At 46.7% G+C, this 17,968-nt stretch overlaps 2 protein-coding genes across 2 annotated transcripts in view; both read left to right on the top strand.

The window, feature by feature from the left end:
- The window catches only part of LOC119456977 (DC-STAMP domain-containing protein 2-like), a 57,065-nt gene extending 47,031 nt beyond the window's left edge, over window positions 1–10,034 (top strand). Inside the window, exons 4-7 of the mRNA XM_049669161.1 lie at window positions 2,266–2,365; window positions 3,100–3,322; window positions 5,316–5,492; window positions 9,772–10,034. Coding sequence (XP_049525118.1) covers window positions 2,266–2,365; window positions 3,100–3,322; window positions 5,316–5,492; window positions 9,772–10,034 — 763 coding nt within the window. The remainder of the gene's footprint in view (window positions 1–2,265; window positions 2,366–3,099; window positions 3,323–5,315; window positions 5,493–9,771) is intronic.
- A 1,531-nt stretch (window positions 10,035–11,565) lies between these two features.
- Window positions 11,566–17,147, top strand: LOC125946428 (uncharacterized). Its single transcript, XM_049669638.1, has 3 exons — window positions 11,566–11,672; window positions 12,616–12,715; window positions 16,673–17,147. Exons 1-3 carry the CDS (start codon window positions 11,624–11,626, stop codon window positions 16,833–16,835), a joined length of 312 nt encoding a protein of 103 aa, XP_049525595.1. The 5' UTR covers window positions 11,566–11,623; the 3' UTR covers window positions 16,836–17,147.
- The last annotated feature ends 821 nt before the right edge of the window (window positions 17,148–17,968 follow it).

Genomic DNA, 17,968 nt, shown 5'->3' with positions numbered 1-17,968 from the left:
TTTTGAATTATTGTTATTGTAATAATTAGCATATCTAATGTTTGATATCTTATGTTTTGTTTACTATTACATGTCACTGCTTTGCAGCCTTTTGTAGGCAGTGGGAGCTAGTCAAGCTGCTACTGCGCAGCTTTTACTCTCGCCATACTTCCTGTAGAATACATGAAAATAAAGTTCAATTCAATCATTATCAGCCAAATACACCAAGAGCTCTTTTCTCCGTAATGTTTTTCGTGTGGAGGAAGTCTCTCATCTTTAAACTTCAGGCTGGGGCGGCCTTTACACTTTCCGTCACTGGGCCTGGGGCCCCGTACATGAAGAACCCGTAAGCTGTTCAAAATATTCGGTTGCAGCTCAAACAGCCTAGCGTTCGCCATACGTTGCGGATGTTCTCACGAACGAGGGCTACACGAGAGAAAATTATGTGACCTGCTAAACTAGGGCTTCAAAATAGCTTGTTGGACGCGTTGTCTCGTGTGCAATTAACCGCGGCTTCACTGCTTTATTGAGGAGGGCTTCCATGATTGTATTTAAAAACCCATATAGGCCATAGGGCAAAACGTTAAACGAAGGGAACATGAGACAACGCTGTGCCGTCTGCCAATCTCTCAGAATGGGTCGCGCCATTACGAGGAAGACGCCCCCAAACTAAACTGTCTTCTTCATTAACGTCGGCTCCTCTGGCTTTTGCGTTTGCGCGTCTTCGCTGGTTTCATGGTTGTGCGACCACGCAGTTGACTCGCCCAGCTCTCCGCTTTGTAGCGCCATATCCTTCCCTGGTGAACACCGAGCGCCTTGGCACAGTTAGGCTTACCAAGGGTACCAATACATAAATTTTTTTCTTCGTTCTTTCATTTGTCATTCTTCTTTTCTTCTCTCCTGCAGATGACACCTGCTCGTATTGCGAGAGTCTCCACTATATTTGGGTGTAGTCGGAGAGAGAGAAATAGAGACGAAGAGACATATGCTTCCAGTCACTCGGTTAAGGGGCATCAATGACCGTGAACACCACATTGCCCACATCTACACTAGGTAGGCGACTGAACGAATGAATGATTGTGTGCTGTTTATATAAGAGCAGGTGTTGACCGTGGCTCTAGTTTTTTTTTTTTTTTTTTTTTTTTTTTGCTGGCGTGCAGCTGTGTAGGGGTGCGCAACGGAAGACAGGAAGGCATGTGCGCAGAATAGCGAAAAAGAAAAGAAGAAAACGAATAGTCAAACTTGTGAGATGGTTAATTAAAGGTCAACTTGTTCGGCAAAGGAAAACACATTCTGTGTGTATCGGTATCTCTCCGAGTAACTGCCTAACGAGCCAAGTGGTCCGACTCTACCATGGTACACTTAACAACACGGTCGGCTTCACTGTCATGCTCGCTGGCATCCGCACGAAGCTTGCTTACTTGTTCTTTATTCGGGACCGTTGTGTTTGTTTCTGCCTGCACCTGTCACTCTTGCTGCAATGCTTAGACGACCAACATTGCGCTAATGAACTCTACTGATAACCGCTGTATGCATGAAAATTTACTATTTGCTCTGCCTTGTTTTCCTTATTTCTCTTTGATTCTTTGCGACTATAGACTCTGTTTTTGTGAGTGTCACGACCACAACATGCTTCAGCGCATGCCGGCTTTGACGTGGTCGTTTGCATGAATGGTTGGATACCTTGTGAAAGACTTGAATGGCCGAGTTCATGATTTATACTCTTCATCCAAACCAGACTGTTCCTATGCACCGGTGATCCTCAAAACCACCATATGTATGACTCACCGGCGTCTTGAGGGCTCACCGGCGTATTTGTGCGATGTACAGACGGATGTTGGACTTGTTTTTGTCCCTGAATTGCTACTTCCTCGTTATGTTGATAAGGACAAACTCATTTTTGTCTGTTGCCATAATTAGCCACAGGCACCGCTGAGTGAATTTATCGAATGTATCTGAGACTTCTATATAGGCCCTAATCCTGGAGAGCTAGGAAATATAACTTATTCTAGAAGGTCGTGACTTGCCCGTAATTTGCATGCTGAACGTTGGTGGCTGTTTGTGTGGGATATTGATTTACGAAGAGACGACATTTGAACGAGTTGAACGTTGGTTCGCTTGTCAAGAAGATCCAAACCAAAACCGATAAAACGTATATCTTAAGGTTGATCTTCCAGTATTGCCTGTTGCGTATCGCTCATAGTCGCGTTGACGAGAAAACCTTGCTGTCAGTGCTATTCCGAAGTTACGAAATGGCGCCGGCGTTTTTCTTTTCAATACTTTCAGGGCGACCCAGTACCGTTACCGGTACCTGCATGAGGACGACTTCGACAATTACTACATCACCTGGTTGGTAGAAGCCATCGACAAGCGCCGGGCGCTTATGGTGGGTCCTGTGTGCTGCAAATTTATGCAGCTTATCACAATCTGATCGTGGCCTGCGTTACAAAGCTACTGAAGATTTGGCTGAATGAAACAGAGGTGGCGCTTCAGCAGTTTTGTTGAAGTGCGCTGAAGTTACCGCTGCCGAGAGCGCTTGTATAGAACAAACCGCTAGAACACTTTTTCTTTTCCGACCGTGTCCACGAAATAGCGAAAGCTTACCGTCCTTTGACACCAAGTGCAGTTAAGACTCCATTAGGCTTAGATGTAACTTCATGAGTAACTAAATGCAACAAACGTGCCCCAGTTGGGGAAATAAGGCTGTTTCGTTGCTTTTTTTATTATGCAACTTAGCTTCGCGAAACTATAGCCAAACAGTTATATCTGTCTTGAACATTTGGGGTCTATGTTTAGTGGGAAGGTAGAAGTGCGTTTATTATAGCTTCGTTTTTATATTTGGAATATAATGGAAGGGACTTGGTTACTGCCCGCCGAATATCTCGATCAAAACGGCTTCAGTATTGCCGTAAAATTCATAGATGGTAGCGTAATTGGGTTTCTGTGGTTTACGTGCAATATGATAACGCACGCTATTTGGCGAGTTTAACGTTCGTAATGTTTACGCACGCTTAGAAATAGCGTTGTCGAACATGGCGGCCAAAGAGTGTACGGTCAGCGGCTTTCCTGTGTTTGGGCGTCGGTGTCCGCCACACGCCGCGACCGCGGTGCCACTCGCAGGGTCTGGAGTCACTCCTGCCGCTGAAGACGTACGAGAGGCGCAGCTTCGTGGCGCCTTTCTCGGCACGCATGACCCGCCACGAGCTGCACGGTCTGTGGGAGCAACTCTGGACGCTCGCCATCAGCGCCGCGCACACGGCCGTGGCCCTGCTTTTGGACTACACTCTCTTTCGGCTCGTCGCATTCGTCAGAGCGCTCGGCAAGATCAACGTCGGCGCCGGACGTAGGCATACGCTTCACAGCGTTAACCTGTGGCTGATAATTGAAGCTAATAAACGAAGTACTAATTCTTAATTATAATTACTTAATTCATTAGCTATTTCAGCCATTTACTCATTAACGTAAATATTTGTTTATAGATACTGCATTCTCAAGAAAGCATTTTGGCAGGGTGGAATAATACAATCAGGAGTAGTAAAAACAAATGACCTAGAGAAAAAGAAATAATAGAAAGCTGGTAAAACGTATGCGTACAGCAAAACCAGAATCAACCAAGCAAGCAAGAAATACCAAGTGCTACAATCACAGGTATGAATGTGACGTATTTGCAAGTGCTGCAAGCATAGTTATACAATGTAATGCACGAAAAAAAAAATTGAACCAGAATAACTAAAACACGACGCAGGAAACCTTTAGAGGCGTTATAGTTGTTCCACAAAGCCCTAGGAGCAATGGAAAATTTTGTTGGTCAAACATTTTATGAATGAATAAATTAATTAATCTATTTATTTATTTACTTAATACTGTCTGCGGCCTTTTGGAAGTCAAGGCAGGAGTAGTACAGGTACATGAACAAGCAGAAGGTTAGCACAAGTCGTCAGTTCAGTGTAAGAAGTACACAAAAGCGTACAAGAATGCGTTAACAAACAAACACTTGGCAACAAGTATGCAGAAAGATCACAGGCACATAAGGCAGTGGCTAACTAGCGAAAAAAAAAAAGAATAAGGAAGATGGTACAAAGACTCTTACAAGAGATGTAAGTAAATAAAAACTGCTACAGAAAACGAGATACGGCTGATGAAAATGATTCTTGTGACGTCAACTGCGTCACATCCTGTTAACCTGTACATAGACGTCACCGCGCACAAATAAAACAGGAACAAGGACAACAGAGCAAAGAAATTTGTTTTGCGTGTTCTGGCTTGTGGATATGCAGCGCAACGCTTTATCACTTTTTTTTTTTGCAGTGCCCACAGCAGTCGTCACTCTGTGCTGCTGAACAAGTTACGGAAACTTGGTCGTTTGCGCACTTCACTCACGGACTTTCTATAATGAAAAATGTTGAGATTTCAAGTCAATACGAGGCCCACAGTGCTGCCCAAGAATTCTCAACTACGGGAAACAAAATTTTGTCGTATGTTTCCCGTTTTCTGCACATGCCGTGAAGCGTCGTACAGTCTTCATCGCTTCCGTCATGGCGTTCTTGCATATGCCACCGGCCGTATAGTCAAAACGTTCCGCGTTACAGCACGACAGATCTTCCCTTTCGGCGGCTTTGTGATGGGTGCATCCGTGTACCGAGTGGCGGTCCTCACAGAATATGTAACTACTACAGTTACGATGGCGGCCACCGTAAGTGGCAAGTTCGCACCAAACTAGAGGTAGCACTGCGTCGAAGCGCGCTAGGGCACGCCTGGCCTCAAGCGCAGTAGAATGCGCGCGCACACTCTTTGGTACATAAACCGTGGTCGAGTAACCGGAGCCCGAGATCGAGGCTGGACTCCCAGCCGCGGCTGTCGCATTCTGATGAGGGGGGAATAAACAATACTCATGTGCTTATGTGCACGAAAACACATACACCCAGCCTTATAGCTGGTCAAAGTTAATTTTGAAATGGCCCAGCTGCTGCCATGAGTCATTAAATTACTTGAAACAAAGTCACACACACTCGTTCTACCGTTTGAATTGGCACCTTGGTCCTTCGTTTGAATCTATGTAAACGGCGTCGTTTAAAGTCAGTTCACACAACGAATCAGATCGCTACATCGGTGGACCAAGTGCGACATAGCTGAAATTAAAGGACTTTGCACTGCACACTGCGCTTAAAGAATGTACATACGAGCTGCTCATGGGGGGTTCGTGTAACTAAGGCATGGCATGTTTTAGTTCGCGAAATGAATATGCGATTTCGGTCCATCGTGAGTGGATGTGACTGTAATTGATCGTTTTTTTTTTCATTGGAGTCCTCTGTTGGTAAAGTCGTATTGGGTTGCAGTGCCCACGCAAATGAAGCTGCACGTTCAAGGCCGGGGCCCGTTGGCTGACATGTACCGACAAGTCGCAGACTCCCTCAGCCCGTCAAGCCTTCTCGAGTCCACACTGCCAGCCACCAACGTGCAGAACTGTCTGCTGAGGCCATACCCGCCAGACGTCGATATGTATCAGTGGATAGGTTTGACGCCGACTTTCGTTTCCTTGTTTCTTTTTTGAGCGATTTGTTCCTTCTAGGAAGTGGTATAAATTAGAGGCTTTGTAGTTTTTGCGAAGCAATCAAGAAGTACCCAGGGCGTATGCAATCTTGCTGTAGAGTACCCTACTAACGTCTCATAATTTATTTGTGCTCATAATTTGAATCATCACTGTTTATACCGAAATATGATCTATTCACCAAAAACAACCAACGCGTGACCATTATTTGTGGTACATAAATTTTTTCGGAAACACTTGAATAGAACTTATCCTAAGAAGTTAGACGGCCTCGGTCCGATGACTTGAGTGGCATGGTTTATCAACCTTCAAGCATAAACAAGGAGTGCGTAAATGCAAAAAACAAGAAAAAAAAAAATCTGGCTTACTGTCAAAGTAGGATCAGGCGCGAAATGCAGCTGTGGCTGTTGGAAATTGCACATACAGGACACAGTAGCGAGGCTTCCTAGTCCTTGGCGTTGGAAAACGTTTATGAAAAGAGAGAGAGAGAGAGAGAGCAAGCGAGAGAGGAAAGGCAGGGAGGTTAACCAGAAGTCAGTTTCCGGTTTGCTACCCTACACTGGGGTGGGGGATAAAGGGGTTGGAGAGAGTGCAAAGAGAGAGAGAGAGAGAGAGCGAAAAAAAAACAGAAAAAAAAAACACAGGCATTGGTAACAAAGGAGGCGTTCCAGTCACAGACGTTCACACAGGCCAGTGGACTTCAGGAACCGCAGGAGCGCTTGCACGGCCTTCTGATGCGATGTTGAGTCGCGTCGATGTTGCAGAATTGTTTCTTCCGAAAACGGCTGGTCATCCAACTGGTTCAGCACGACGGAGAGCGATTGTCTCTGCACACTGTATTGTGGGCACTCACAAAGAACATGACGAATCGTTTCCGCGTCTCCACAATTGTCACATGCTGCACTGTCGGCCATCCCTATGCGGAACGCGTAGGCATTGGTGAACGCGACGCCCAACCATAGCCTACACAGAAGGGTCGCATCTCTTCGGGGAAGTCTTGTTGGAAGTCTAAGGCTTAAGGTTGGATCCAAGGTGTATAATCGGGCGTGCATAAAATGTGGTTTATTCCAGTCTGATGAAGTGCATTGGCGTGCAAGCAGGCGGAGCATCCTTGCAGCATCTGTCCTAGACAGCGGGATCGATAGGCGGTTGTCTTGTTCATGAGCTAAACGAGCAGCTTGATCGGCACGTTCATTGCCAATAATTCCACAGTGACTTGGCAGCCACTGAAAGATTATTTCGTGTCCTTTTTCAGTCAGGTGATGTATGGCCTCTGTGATTTCGAAAACCAGCTGTTCCTGTGGACCGCGCCGTAAGGCTGACAGTAAACTCTGCAGTGCCGTCTTCGAGTCGCAGAAAACGGACCATTTGTGTGCTGGTTCATCATTAATAAAATGTAGTGCGACTCGAAGCGCTGCCAGTTCTGCTGCCGTTGACGTTGTCAAGTGAGATGTTTTCATCTTGATAGTGGTGACTTTTTCTGGGATAACGACAGCGGCGGTAGAGCTGTTCTGCAAGACGGAACCGTCGGTGTATATGTGGGTGTAATTCCGGTACTTTTCATATAATAGGAGTAAGGTAAGCTGTTTAAGAGCCGGCGATGACATATCTGCTTTTTTCCGGACGCCAGGTACTGTCAGGATGATCGTTGGCTGAATGAGGCACCAAGGAGGAGTGGAAGGTCTCGCGGCAGGTGTGAAGCAAGATGGTATAGCCTCACGATGTGCGGATATCATTCGGCAGAACGAGGCGTGTGGTCTCTCCGCAGGTAGAGAGGCTAGATGGTGGCAAGGAGTCCGTGCAAGGTGCCTTACGTGCATTCGTATTGCTTCAACTGCGATGTGGGTCTTTATGAGGTGGTCTCTGGCGATTGCAATAGTTGCCGCCGTTGACGCACTTCGAGGAAGACCTAGACAAATCCGCAGCGCCTGGGCCTGCACACTTTGTATGGTACGTAGGCTTGTTGTACTTGCGTTAGTCAATGCTGGCAAGCTGTACCGCAAGAAGCCAAGAAAAAGTACTCTATATAATCGAAGCATAGCGCTTGTCGACATTCCCCAGGTCTTTCCAGCGAAGAATTTCAAAAGGTGACAGACGCCTGTCAACCGTTTTTTCATGTACAATACATGGGGGCTCCATGAAACGTCTCCGTCAATAATGACACCCAGGAATTTATATAACCGTACAAATGGTATCATCTGACCATTGATTAACACACTGTAATGCGTCATAGGCTTACGCGTAAATGCCACAAGTGCACAATTGTCAGATGAAATCTCCAGGCCTTGATTTCGGAGATAGTGTGCAGTCTGAGTGGCAGCTTTTTGGAGCCTGGCACGCAGCTGTAGGCGTGTCACTCCGGACGCCCAAACGCATATGTCGTCCGCGTACATTGATAGTTTAACTGTGTTTGGAAGGTGATGAAGGAGACCAATCAGCGTAAGGTTAAACAACGTAGGGCTCAGTACGCCACCTTGGGGGATGCCACAGTAGGTGTAATGCAAAGAAGTGCGGCCGTCCTCGGTGCTCACAAAGAAAGATCGCATAGAGAGATAGCTATGAATCCATCGGAACATCCGACCACCGAGGCCAATCTCTTCGAGAGCGGCGAGGATGGATTCATGTGTAACGTTGTCGTACGCACCTCTGACGTCGAGGAACAAAGAAGCGCACAGACGTTTACACCCTTTTTGGTGCTGAACATAGGTAACCAGGTCGACGACATTATCAATCGACGAGCGGCCGCGTCGGAATCCTGCCATGGCATCTGGGTAGACGTTGTGGTATTCCAAGTACCACTCCAAGCGTCCGAGGATCATCCGCTCCATCACTTTTCCCACGCAGCTCGCCAATGCAATCGGGCGATACGAAGAAAGTTCCAACGGAGACTTTCCAGCCTTCAGTAGCGGAACTATGCGACTAGTCTTCCAGCTTGTGGGAAGTGTGCCAGCTCGCCAGGATTCATTATAGATTTCAAGAAGAACACTCCTCGCCCGCTCACCGAGATGACACAGAGCTCTGTAAGAAATTCCGTCAGGTCCGGGTGACGACGTGTGTCTGCACAAAGCTAGCGCCGCCTTGAGTTCATGGATTGAAAATGGAAGATCCATGCGGGGGTCACGTGGTGCCGGGAAGCTGATGAAACGTGATAAGTTGTTGGAAGCTGTGTGCTGCCCGGATAATCTGGCACAGAAGTCTTCTGCGACCTCAATATCTGGTCGTTGTTGGAAGAGGGCCAGAGCCTTGAATGGAGACTGTTGTACGGGTGGCGTCCTGAGCCCTCGCACCGTCCTCCATAAGTGCGATAGGGGCTTGCGAGGGTCCAACGATTCACAGAAAGCAGTCCAGCGTTGTGACTCTAGCTTATCTAACCGGCGCTGGATCTTCTTTTGTAGGCGTCGAGCGGTCCGTAGATCGTCCATTGACTTCGTGCGTCGGTATCTACGTTCGGCACGTCGCCGTATAGCTCGAAGTCGCTCTAATTCTACGTCAAATTCAGTGAATTTCGAAGAGCGCATTAGAGTACGTGTACTGTCTTGCACTGTGGTTTTGATTATTTCTTCCAAATTATGTAATAAATTACCTTGACATTGGTCTTCAATAACAGCCTGGAATTTGGGCCAGTCCACTCTTCGGATGGTATCACTTGATTTCGACGACGACAGTCCTCTGATCTTGACATATGTGGGAATATGGTCACTCCCGTGCGTTTCAATGTCCGTAAACCATCCTGTACGCCTGACGAGACTTCGTGATACGAAGGCCAAGTCAAGACAGCTGCTGTATGTGCAGCCGCGTAAAAAAGTAGGACTTTTTTAGTTTATGAAACATCTTACAGAGCACATCGGGGTGTCGTTCACTCGTCCGCAACTTTATCTGAGCAATTACAATTTATGCTCTGTGTAGTTGTTGAGCAAACACTTCTTCGTTGGGATAACAGACAGATGCCAACATGCCATCTCCAAACGATGCGAAGCCAGCGTACCTTGTCTTTGACTCGTTTATGATTTTTTACCTTCTACGTGCAACTGATGTGTTTTGTCTTCAGTGGTCTCACAGGTGTATTTAGTGACAGTGTGGTATAATTAGTGGTGTTTTGTACAGGCACATGTCGAAGGTCTGATATCCCCTGCAAGCTCAAAACATACGCTGGGCACGAATGAATGAATGAATGAATGAAGTCTACTGTGATCGGTCTAGGCCTTCCCACTATGATCACTCAAGAAGGCTTGCGCGTGATGCAGGCGTAGTGTACCTGCTCGGGGTTGCCCTGATCGTGGGCCAGACTTACGGGCTTCGGATGCGTCACGTGGTAGCATCCGCCTTCCACCCGGACCGGGAGCGCGTCCGGGCCGCCTGGCTGCACGCGCACGTGCTCTCGCTGCGCACCGGCTGGCTGACGGGGGCGCGCAGGGCGCTGCGACTGCGCTGGGACGCCAGCGAGGGCAGGGCGCCCGGCCTGGTTGATATGCTGCTCGCGCGGTGCGTTTATGCGTTTGGGCTCTGAATGGAAATGTTTACGCGAATTTATACTTAGTCCGTAATCGACAGAAAACGTCGATTAACCAGTTGTGTTGAATTCAGTTTCAGTGTTGTGCTTAATCATCAGTGGAACGTGTATGTTCGGATATTTTACAGAATGAGGTCCCATAGTTTGAAACCTCAGTGTGATCTCCGGGCATCAGCTGCGTAAGAATGCGTTAATAAAGAGGCATCAAATCGACTAGAAGCACCTATACTCCCCAGAAAAAGAGAGAGAGAGAGATAAAGACACGTAGACCTGGGAGACTAAACCTAATCCTGGCTGTAACCTAACCTTGCCCATAAGTGCAAACGACATGTTGATCTATTGATTCACCTATTTATTTTCCATGCGCCCATTACTCGAAGGCGTTACAGGTGGTTGCGGGTTACAAGTATAGAAATGGTGGGTTCTTCGGCTGTTATCAGCTAAAAAAAAGCATTAATGAAGCATGAAGCTTACAACTGTTGAACTCCCGCCATTATGACTAAAGTGAAACAATGTCACAATTTTTAATGTACATGTATTAGTAATTCTAAAGTGGGCAAGCAAATATATACTTCGCTCCGTGTGACTTTTTTTTTTTGTTCCCTCGAATGAAGATGATCATGAAGGGACTGCGATTTCACGACGTAAAAGAAGTGAAGAAAAAAATCGAGAAAGGAGCTATCAGCCATCAAAGCAGACGAGTTTGAAAAAAGTTTCGAAGAATGGAATCACAGATTGGACACAGCCACCAATACCCCAAGCATGCACGAAGGGAACGAGCGCGCGCAGCAGCCCAGTGAGTGCCGTCCTGGCCGTGACGTCACTCGTAGAGGGCGCCACTCCAACTTCTCGCCGCTAATAGACCACACGAACCTTCGGTCACTGCTCCCGCCACGCTTGCTCACGCCAGCGTTTTGACAGTGCTTGTCTGCAGTCATCGAGTGGGATCTAATCATGTTTGTTTGAGTGCGCTGACACCATGCTTGTTAATTCAGTTAGTATGCGAATGTGTCCAAGTTTAAGCTACCCATAAAACTACTATTCTTACTCCGTATACTCTACCAGTAAATTTGCTATCGTAATTGATGCTTCGCCTTTCGAGCAAAACTGCGACTTTTTTATTTTTTTTTAAATTTTCTCTCCTACCCGCCGTGGTTGCTCAGTAGCTATGGTGTTGGGTTGCTGAGCACGAGGTCGTGGGATCGAATCCCGGCCACGGCGGCCGCATTTCGATGGGGGCGAAATGTGAAAACACCCGTATACTTAGATTTAGGTGCACGGTAAAGAACCCCAGGTGGCCCAAATTTCCGGAGTCCCTCACTACGGCGTGCCTCATAATCAAATCGTGGTTCTGGCACGTAAAACCCCATATTTTAATTTTTATTTTCTCGCCTTTCTTTGCGTTGAAGCATTGCGTATTCTGATTAGTGGTAATGTACGTTCAATAAGTTGCCCTTGCGATCTGTATGTTGTTATTATTTAGGTGTCTCCCGACTTTTCTGCGCAGATTCCCCCTGGTCCGGAAAGCGCTAAACATCGTCGGCATACGTCGAAAACACTGTATCTCTTGTGGAACTTCCGGTGCAATGGACGACGAGGAAGGTTTCCGCCAATGTTCAACACCGACTTGCAGAGGTAAGTACCGTCACCCACCTCTGCACTCGCGGGCGTCCTTAATTTAGCACAGTTTGTGCTCTAGGTTTTTTTTTGTCCAACGCACGAATCACCTATGGAGACATAGTTATTGGCATTACTGCATAAACGTAAACGGGACAAGACAGACCGCGAAATCATCGAAGCCTTCTTTATGAGGCAGAGCGGGGACAAGTGTGTAAGCAAGCCATCGGTTTAACTAATTCACAGGGAGATAGCCTTCCTTGACGGCCACGCTTGACCGGACCACACTCAAGGTTTTGTTGTGAACAGGCCCTGGTGCTTAGGATTTGTTTTCTTTTGAATCGTTGGTCCTTTATGGTAGAATTTTAGTCACTGGTTTCAAAGAAAAAAAAATCTTGTGGTTCATAGGGTTATCAGTCATGTATTATGGAGGTCGAATTTTCTGATTCCACCATTTTCGTTTGATATCACCAGCAAAGTTCTTATCAGCATAGGAAACACGTGTGGGTTGCTTGTATCAAACGACCTTTATGTACGCGTAGGCAGACAAGATATGCATGTATCAGTGAAGAAAAAAAAAAAAAAACGTTTCTAAGAAAAATGAAGAGTTCTCTCCAGGTGGTGCGATTAGTAGTACATCATGCCTTTATATTGGCTGGCTGGTTCTCCCAAGAATAAACAGTTGGTAGTCTGCGCTCTTTCCTGTCGTGTCTCTCCATTCCGCACATAACGGTGATTGTTTTGCGCAATACATTAAGAACTTTTTTTATACATCTGGCATCTCATTCCTCGCTAGGCTACTGAGCCAGTCCTTCAAATTAATGGGTAATTAATTAATTAATTAATTAATTAGTTAATTAATTGCACAAATCGGTGGCAGTTTATACCATTCACTTTGCAGCCACGTTACACGCCTTACTGCACGGAATAGGCTCGCTGTCATGCAACTGCTCTCACGCAGCCGTCTACTGCGCGGGGTGCTTCGAAGAGCTCGAGAACGTGTGCACGGTCTGCTTAAACCCGGCTGACTACGGAGACTTGTCCGACGTCAGCGAAGAGAAGTGAGCGCCAACTTGCACCACTTCACGTTGTCTTGTCTCCGCTATACCTTCGAAAAAAAATATTCGAAAAAAATACTTAGGTACCGGATGATACATGCCAAAATGTATCGCGTATGTTGCGCTTCGTCACAATTTGTTGCAGAGGCCCCTCGATGCGTCGATATTGTGTACCTTGTAGATAGGACGGGACGAAAGGGAGTGCGCGCTATGATGTAAGGTGCGGTTATAACGTTCGCACGATATTGCGATTATTGCGAGAAAAAGCTACGACATAACGTTTTACAAGCGTTTTAAGTATCGAAGAGCCGCGGCCGAGGTGTTGCCACCGCGGGAACGACGCACGACATTGCCGATCACTTTGGCGCACCAGCAGCCGCTTCGCGAAAGCGGTTGTTACCATAAAAGTGACGCCACGACCTCCGATATTAGACCGCGCGCGCCCGATAGCGGTTGCCACGGGAACGGCGTCAACAGGCTGAGCGGGCTTGGTAACTGTGTCATGCCGACACTTTCGCTTCCTGCTGCTGCACCACATGGCGTCATGGGAGAGAGTGAAATGTCGCGAAAGCCGCGAAAGTTCGGGTGGAGGGTAACTCTACCTTTACTTATATTTTGAAATTTCTCTGACGGATAACTCGGGCTTGTGTTGGTCATTTTTCGTAATTCCTCTTGCTCTGAGTTCTATGACATGTTCAGAATAAATTTAGAGCAAGTATGGTGACCGGAAAACGGCGTTGCAGGGCCCCTTTAACCCTGCATTTTCAAACCTTCCTCCACTTGGACTCTACCTCAGCTTCCCTAATAGGTGGTGTTCAAATCCACGCCCCAGCGATGGCTCTCTGGGTAATAGAAATAGGTCTCGAAGGAAATGTTTTCGCTGGCTGCATATCCGGCAAGCGTTTCGGGAGCCGGAAACACGTCATAGACGCCATAATTTGGACACCCATCTATAGAAGTACACGCTGCTTCTCGACGAAATACAGTCGGCGCGCTTCAATAACGTTACTGAGTGGTTCCTGGTCTAAACTTTTATAGGCTAGCGCTTTCAGCGTCTTGTGGGAAGCACTAGAGTGGGGGCACGCTTTCCAAGCACCGCGTCATCCCACAAGTCTCCTAGAAGCGTTATTTAACCACAGTGCCTACTTCGACCTATAGCGGTGGCGGTGTCGTACACCTGGCGGAAGTAAAAGGCTGTTTGGGAGTGTGGGATTTAGTCTAGTACATTATTTTGAGGTAAGTTGTTATATGCCCTGACAAAGTGAAGTACAGTGTTGCTACACTGTTACAATCTTTAGAGCTTTGGAGAACGCTCGCTTAGTTTTCGAATCTTAGGAATGACAGCGCATAGCCTGCACTAGTGATTTTACTACGGAGCTTAACTTATATATACACAGCGTTGTTAAATGTGCCTCTGGTCTTAAAGTGTCGTTAACCTTGAAAATGCTGCGATTCCCGTCTTCTTCTTGCACGCATCGCTTGACTGCAACTGATCTACTGTCGTGAAATAGATGAGCATTCTCACCACTGACGCAACAGTTTCTATTCGAAGACTGCGGCGCCTTTAATTCTTGCTAAGAATGTCGTTTCGTTCGACTATGAAGAAAGCATCCGTGGAGAGGACAGACGCTTCAAAAGCGCTCGTGGGCAGTGATCGAACATTTGAGTTAATATTAATGTGCCGCCCTACAATACACGAGTCCTAAGTCTAGTAAGCCGCACCCTCTGTTATTGTTGAAACTCTTCATAATCGAAGATGTTATCTTCCGAACGCCTTTTGGGCTACCGTGGGGGCTTAGCGTTATTTTTGGAGCTACAAAAGCAGCTTTATTGGCAGTAAGCGCTCGGGCGAAATGATTACTTGAGGCAGTGGTTTGAGAATAAAGAGCGTGGAACTTTAGCTCCTTCCTATGAGTTGCCCTCCCCTCCCCCCCCCCCCCCCGCCCCCCATCCGCCTTTTTTTCCGTCTGGACGCTATTGCAATTAGTAGAACAGGAATCAAAGAGAAAGTCTCAATGCCTAATTATGATGTCGAGTGCAGGACATGCCTTTCACGGAAAGAAAGAGAGAATAGAAAGAAGAAGAAAACTTACTCATGGCCAAAAGTCTTTAAGACGGCGTTGTCTTAGAGCACAAAACAGAGCATGTAAGCTAATATGCACTTTCTTGTGCTATTATTATGCACACCTTTGCTTGAGTATGGAATGTCTGATTACGTACTACATTTACTTGAAAATTAAAAAAATAAAGAAAGAAAACAGGCGACCATCTTTGGCAGGAGAAAGGTCACCGTCGCGACAGAGCGAGCGGAAAGGGTGTGCACAGCGACGAGAACGAAATACCGTGTTTGCCAGCGTATACCGCCTTCTCCGAACGAAAGAATAAAGAAGTGTAGCTCATCGCCATTTTTACGGCTCTCATACTCTCACTCTCATTCTGAGTCTGTCATTTTGCTTATACCAGTCTGGCTGCCCATTGCATTTCTTTTCTCTCCCATTCTTTCAAGGTTCTCACATTTAAGGAACTTAAAGATTCGTTAAAATGTACTTTCCTTTAGCCATCCAGTTCTTATGCCTATGCCCACTCCCTTCGCGAACCATTGTCCTCGAGCTATCGTTCATAGTCTTCAGGTTCGCAAGTTCTTCATATCCCTGAGTGCATTTACTCGGAATGTATCTGTCCCGGGACATGTCTGATGTAGACGACGGCCACCCGCTGCAGATTCAGGAGCGAAGCACTTCGCATTTTGGAAATTTTCTTTATAAAGTTGATCCCAGCGGGAATGTGCTACAGTTTTTGACGTCATTGTCGTTGTCTTCACATGAGAGACCGTCGTCGTCGTCGTCGTCCTCTTCGTAGTCTCACAATCGTCATCATGGTGGCTGTCAGGATAACGCCCAATGGAAGCACTTTATTTGTGCGGGCTACCTGGAATTCAGCTTATGATGACAGGCTACTGCTTCTAGTGCTTGTTCAGTGTCAGGTCAGAGCATTTTCCAACATTTAAGCTCGGCGAGATGGAATCACGCTCATTCCCGCTACGGTCACAGCGGGCTCGGAACAGGCCGTACCGTAGACCGTGCTGTACGCTTTCCGACACTTCGTTCATTTCGACTACGGCTTTTGCGGCAAGAGAGAGAGAGAACATAAATACTAAGAGAGAATGTACAATCATTATAAATCTAGCAGCCACGTAAGGACAACCGTAGGGAAATGAAATGACCTTAATGAAATGCGTTTTATTCATGGTTTTCACATATGCATACCACGTTGTCAATGGCTGTTCAGTTGTAACCTACGGGTGCCGTTGAAAAGAAGACGGTGTATAAGAAGGACTTCCCACTCAAGGATAGGCTGAACTGCAATGCGGAGAAGCCAAGCTGATGGCTAGGACTTTCTGCTGGTCACGATGGAAGGAATGCATCAAGATCCATAAGGACGGAGATTCTCATAAAAAGTGATGGTATTTAGATATTACCCGAGTGCGGGACCGATTACTGACACTTGAATTTATTTCCTTTCGATTCCCTCATGCTGCAATAATAAATCACCTTACATGCGAGAAAGTACGGTAGTTGAGGCGCCATTACGCCGACGCCCTGCTCCGGAAAGTTGAGAGGGCGGTAGTGATGAACTGGACCCCATTTTAGACCGTGATTATGCTAATGTGACGAGCGAATTATTAAGCCGCCACCATGGAAGAGGGGACGCGTTCGCTCGCGGCCACTTAAAGGCGTCCCTATTTTACTTCACTACCTTCGAGTTTAATGAACTTCGGCTTGGGAGTTTTCGTGGCACCTAGTACGCTCTGTATGTATGGGTAGGATGTGCTCTGAAAAATTTCTCAACTCTTTGTTTGAGATTCTGTCTCGTCTCCCAAATATATTTCCTTTTCTTGGTCTGTCTAACGTAACGAGCAACTTCGTGACGCGTCACATTTTAGCGTTCTCGACTTTTCAGGGATTCGAGCGAAGTCGACTGTGATGAAGGAGACTCGAGCGAATCCGACGAGTTCGAGACGATTCGTGACTTTCTTCGACGGAGGTCTTCCGCTGCTGCTCACATGGTCGAGGGCACTTCGGGGGCGGAAACACCGCGGCCGTTGCAGTTCTTGGACGTCTGAACAGTCGTCGCAGCTTGCGTTTAAGTGCAAAAGAACAAGAACTGTTAAAAATTTTTTTTCCGAGATACAAACCTCGTTCGTGTATACTCTCCAATGTTGATCAACTCAAAGCCGTACGCAGCATTCGGAATGCGACTGATTCTCCTTTATGTGAGTTTACTGTAAATATACCAGCGATACGTGCGGCTCAGATATTTTTATGCAGGATTTGTGTCAGTTCTGCAACCGTAATAATTATTTTCAGTTCTTACGGCTGCGTCGCAGGAACCTCGATGCAATCAGTATAGCTGCGTTTGTCTGCTAAAGTATTTTATACATTACCTGCCCTTTAACTTTTTTTTTTGCGATTATTTGCAAGGGCAAGGCCAATGCGTTAGCGATGAATGTACAAACATCGTGTAATGTCCCTGTCTTCAATCGTATGGCACCGTTAATTAAATACATACCTGTCATTTGGTAACGCAAACTGAAAAAAATAAAATAAATAAATCATAAAGCATGTGCGAAATACGCGTACACCAGGATCTCCGGCGGCTTCGCATCTTCAGAGAAGGCTGCTCGATTGCAGTCTTCCCCTCTGTGACTGCTTGCTGTGCTTTCGCACGAGCCCTTTACTTGAGTGCGACGGCCTTTTAGCGTCGCTGTTACGAGTACGTTGACAGCAACGGCGAGCTCGCTGCATATATACGCCCGGATATCACGCGCCATGCCCGTTCTGCGTTCTTATCGCATGACGTCATTGATGTGTTTACGCGATGAAACTGTTCTTGATTAGCCTGCTATATTACTGATGCAGGCTTGCTCATTTTTCTAAATATTGTCTTACACTGCCCCACCGTAGAATGCGTCGTGATTGACATCACAGATGAGCTGCGCGTACACACTTCGGGGGGTTGGTATCCTCACACGGCCAGCGAAACGATAAATGAATAAATAGGAGCGCGAGCACTCTAATCGGGGCAGCAGAATGTGTCTCTGCATAATGTTTCTCGTAATCTATCACGGACAGAAATGCCATTAAGCATAGTTTATATTCTGATCGGCTAGTTTCATTTCAAGGTATGCAGCCACCATCGTGTGTTGCTTTTACCGCCGCCGCGGCGGCCATGGCGCTCTGCTTCGGAGCACGAGGT

This window comes from Dermacentor silvarum, chromosome 6 (assembly GCF_013339745.2).
Source record: "Dermacentor silvarum isolate Dsil-2018 chromosome 6, BIME_Dsil_1.4, whole genome shotgun sequence".
In the NCBI taxonomy this organism is placed as follows: domain Eukaryota; kingdom Metazoa; phylum Arthropoda; class Arachnida; order Ixodida; family Ixodidae; genus Dermacentor; species Dermacentor silvarum.
The sequence above is the reverse complement of the archived record's forward strand: the minus strand, read 5'-3'. Positions and strand labels throughout refer to the sequence as shown.

Excerpts from the sequence above, each read along its gene's own strand:
- LOC125946428 (XM_049669638.1), top strand. The coding sequence starts at position 11,624 with ATGGACGACGAGGAAGGTTTCCGCCAATGTTCAACACCGACTTGCAGA. Across the intron at positions 11,673-12,615 it reads TTCAACACCGACTTGCAGAG|CCGTCTACTGCGCGGGGTGC; the intron begins GTAAGTACCGTC and ends GCTCTCACGCAG. Across the intron at positions 12,716-16,672 it reads TCCGACGTCAGCGAAGAGAA|GGATTCGAGCGAAGTCGACT; the intron begins GTGAGCGCCAAC and ends TCGACTTTTCAG.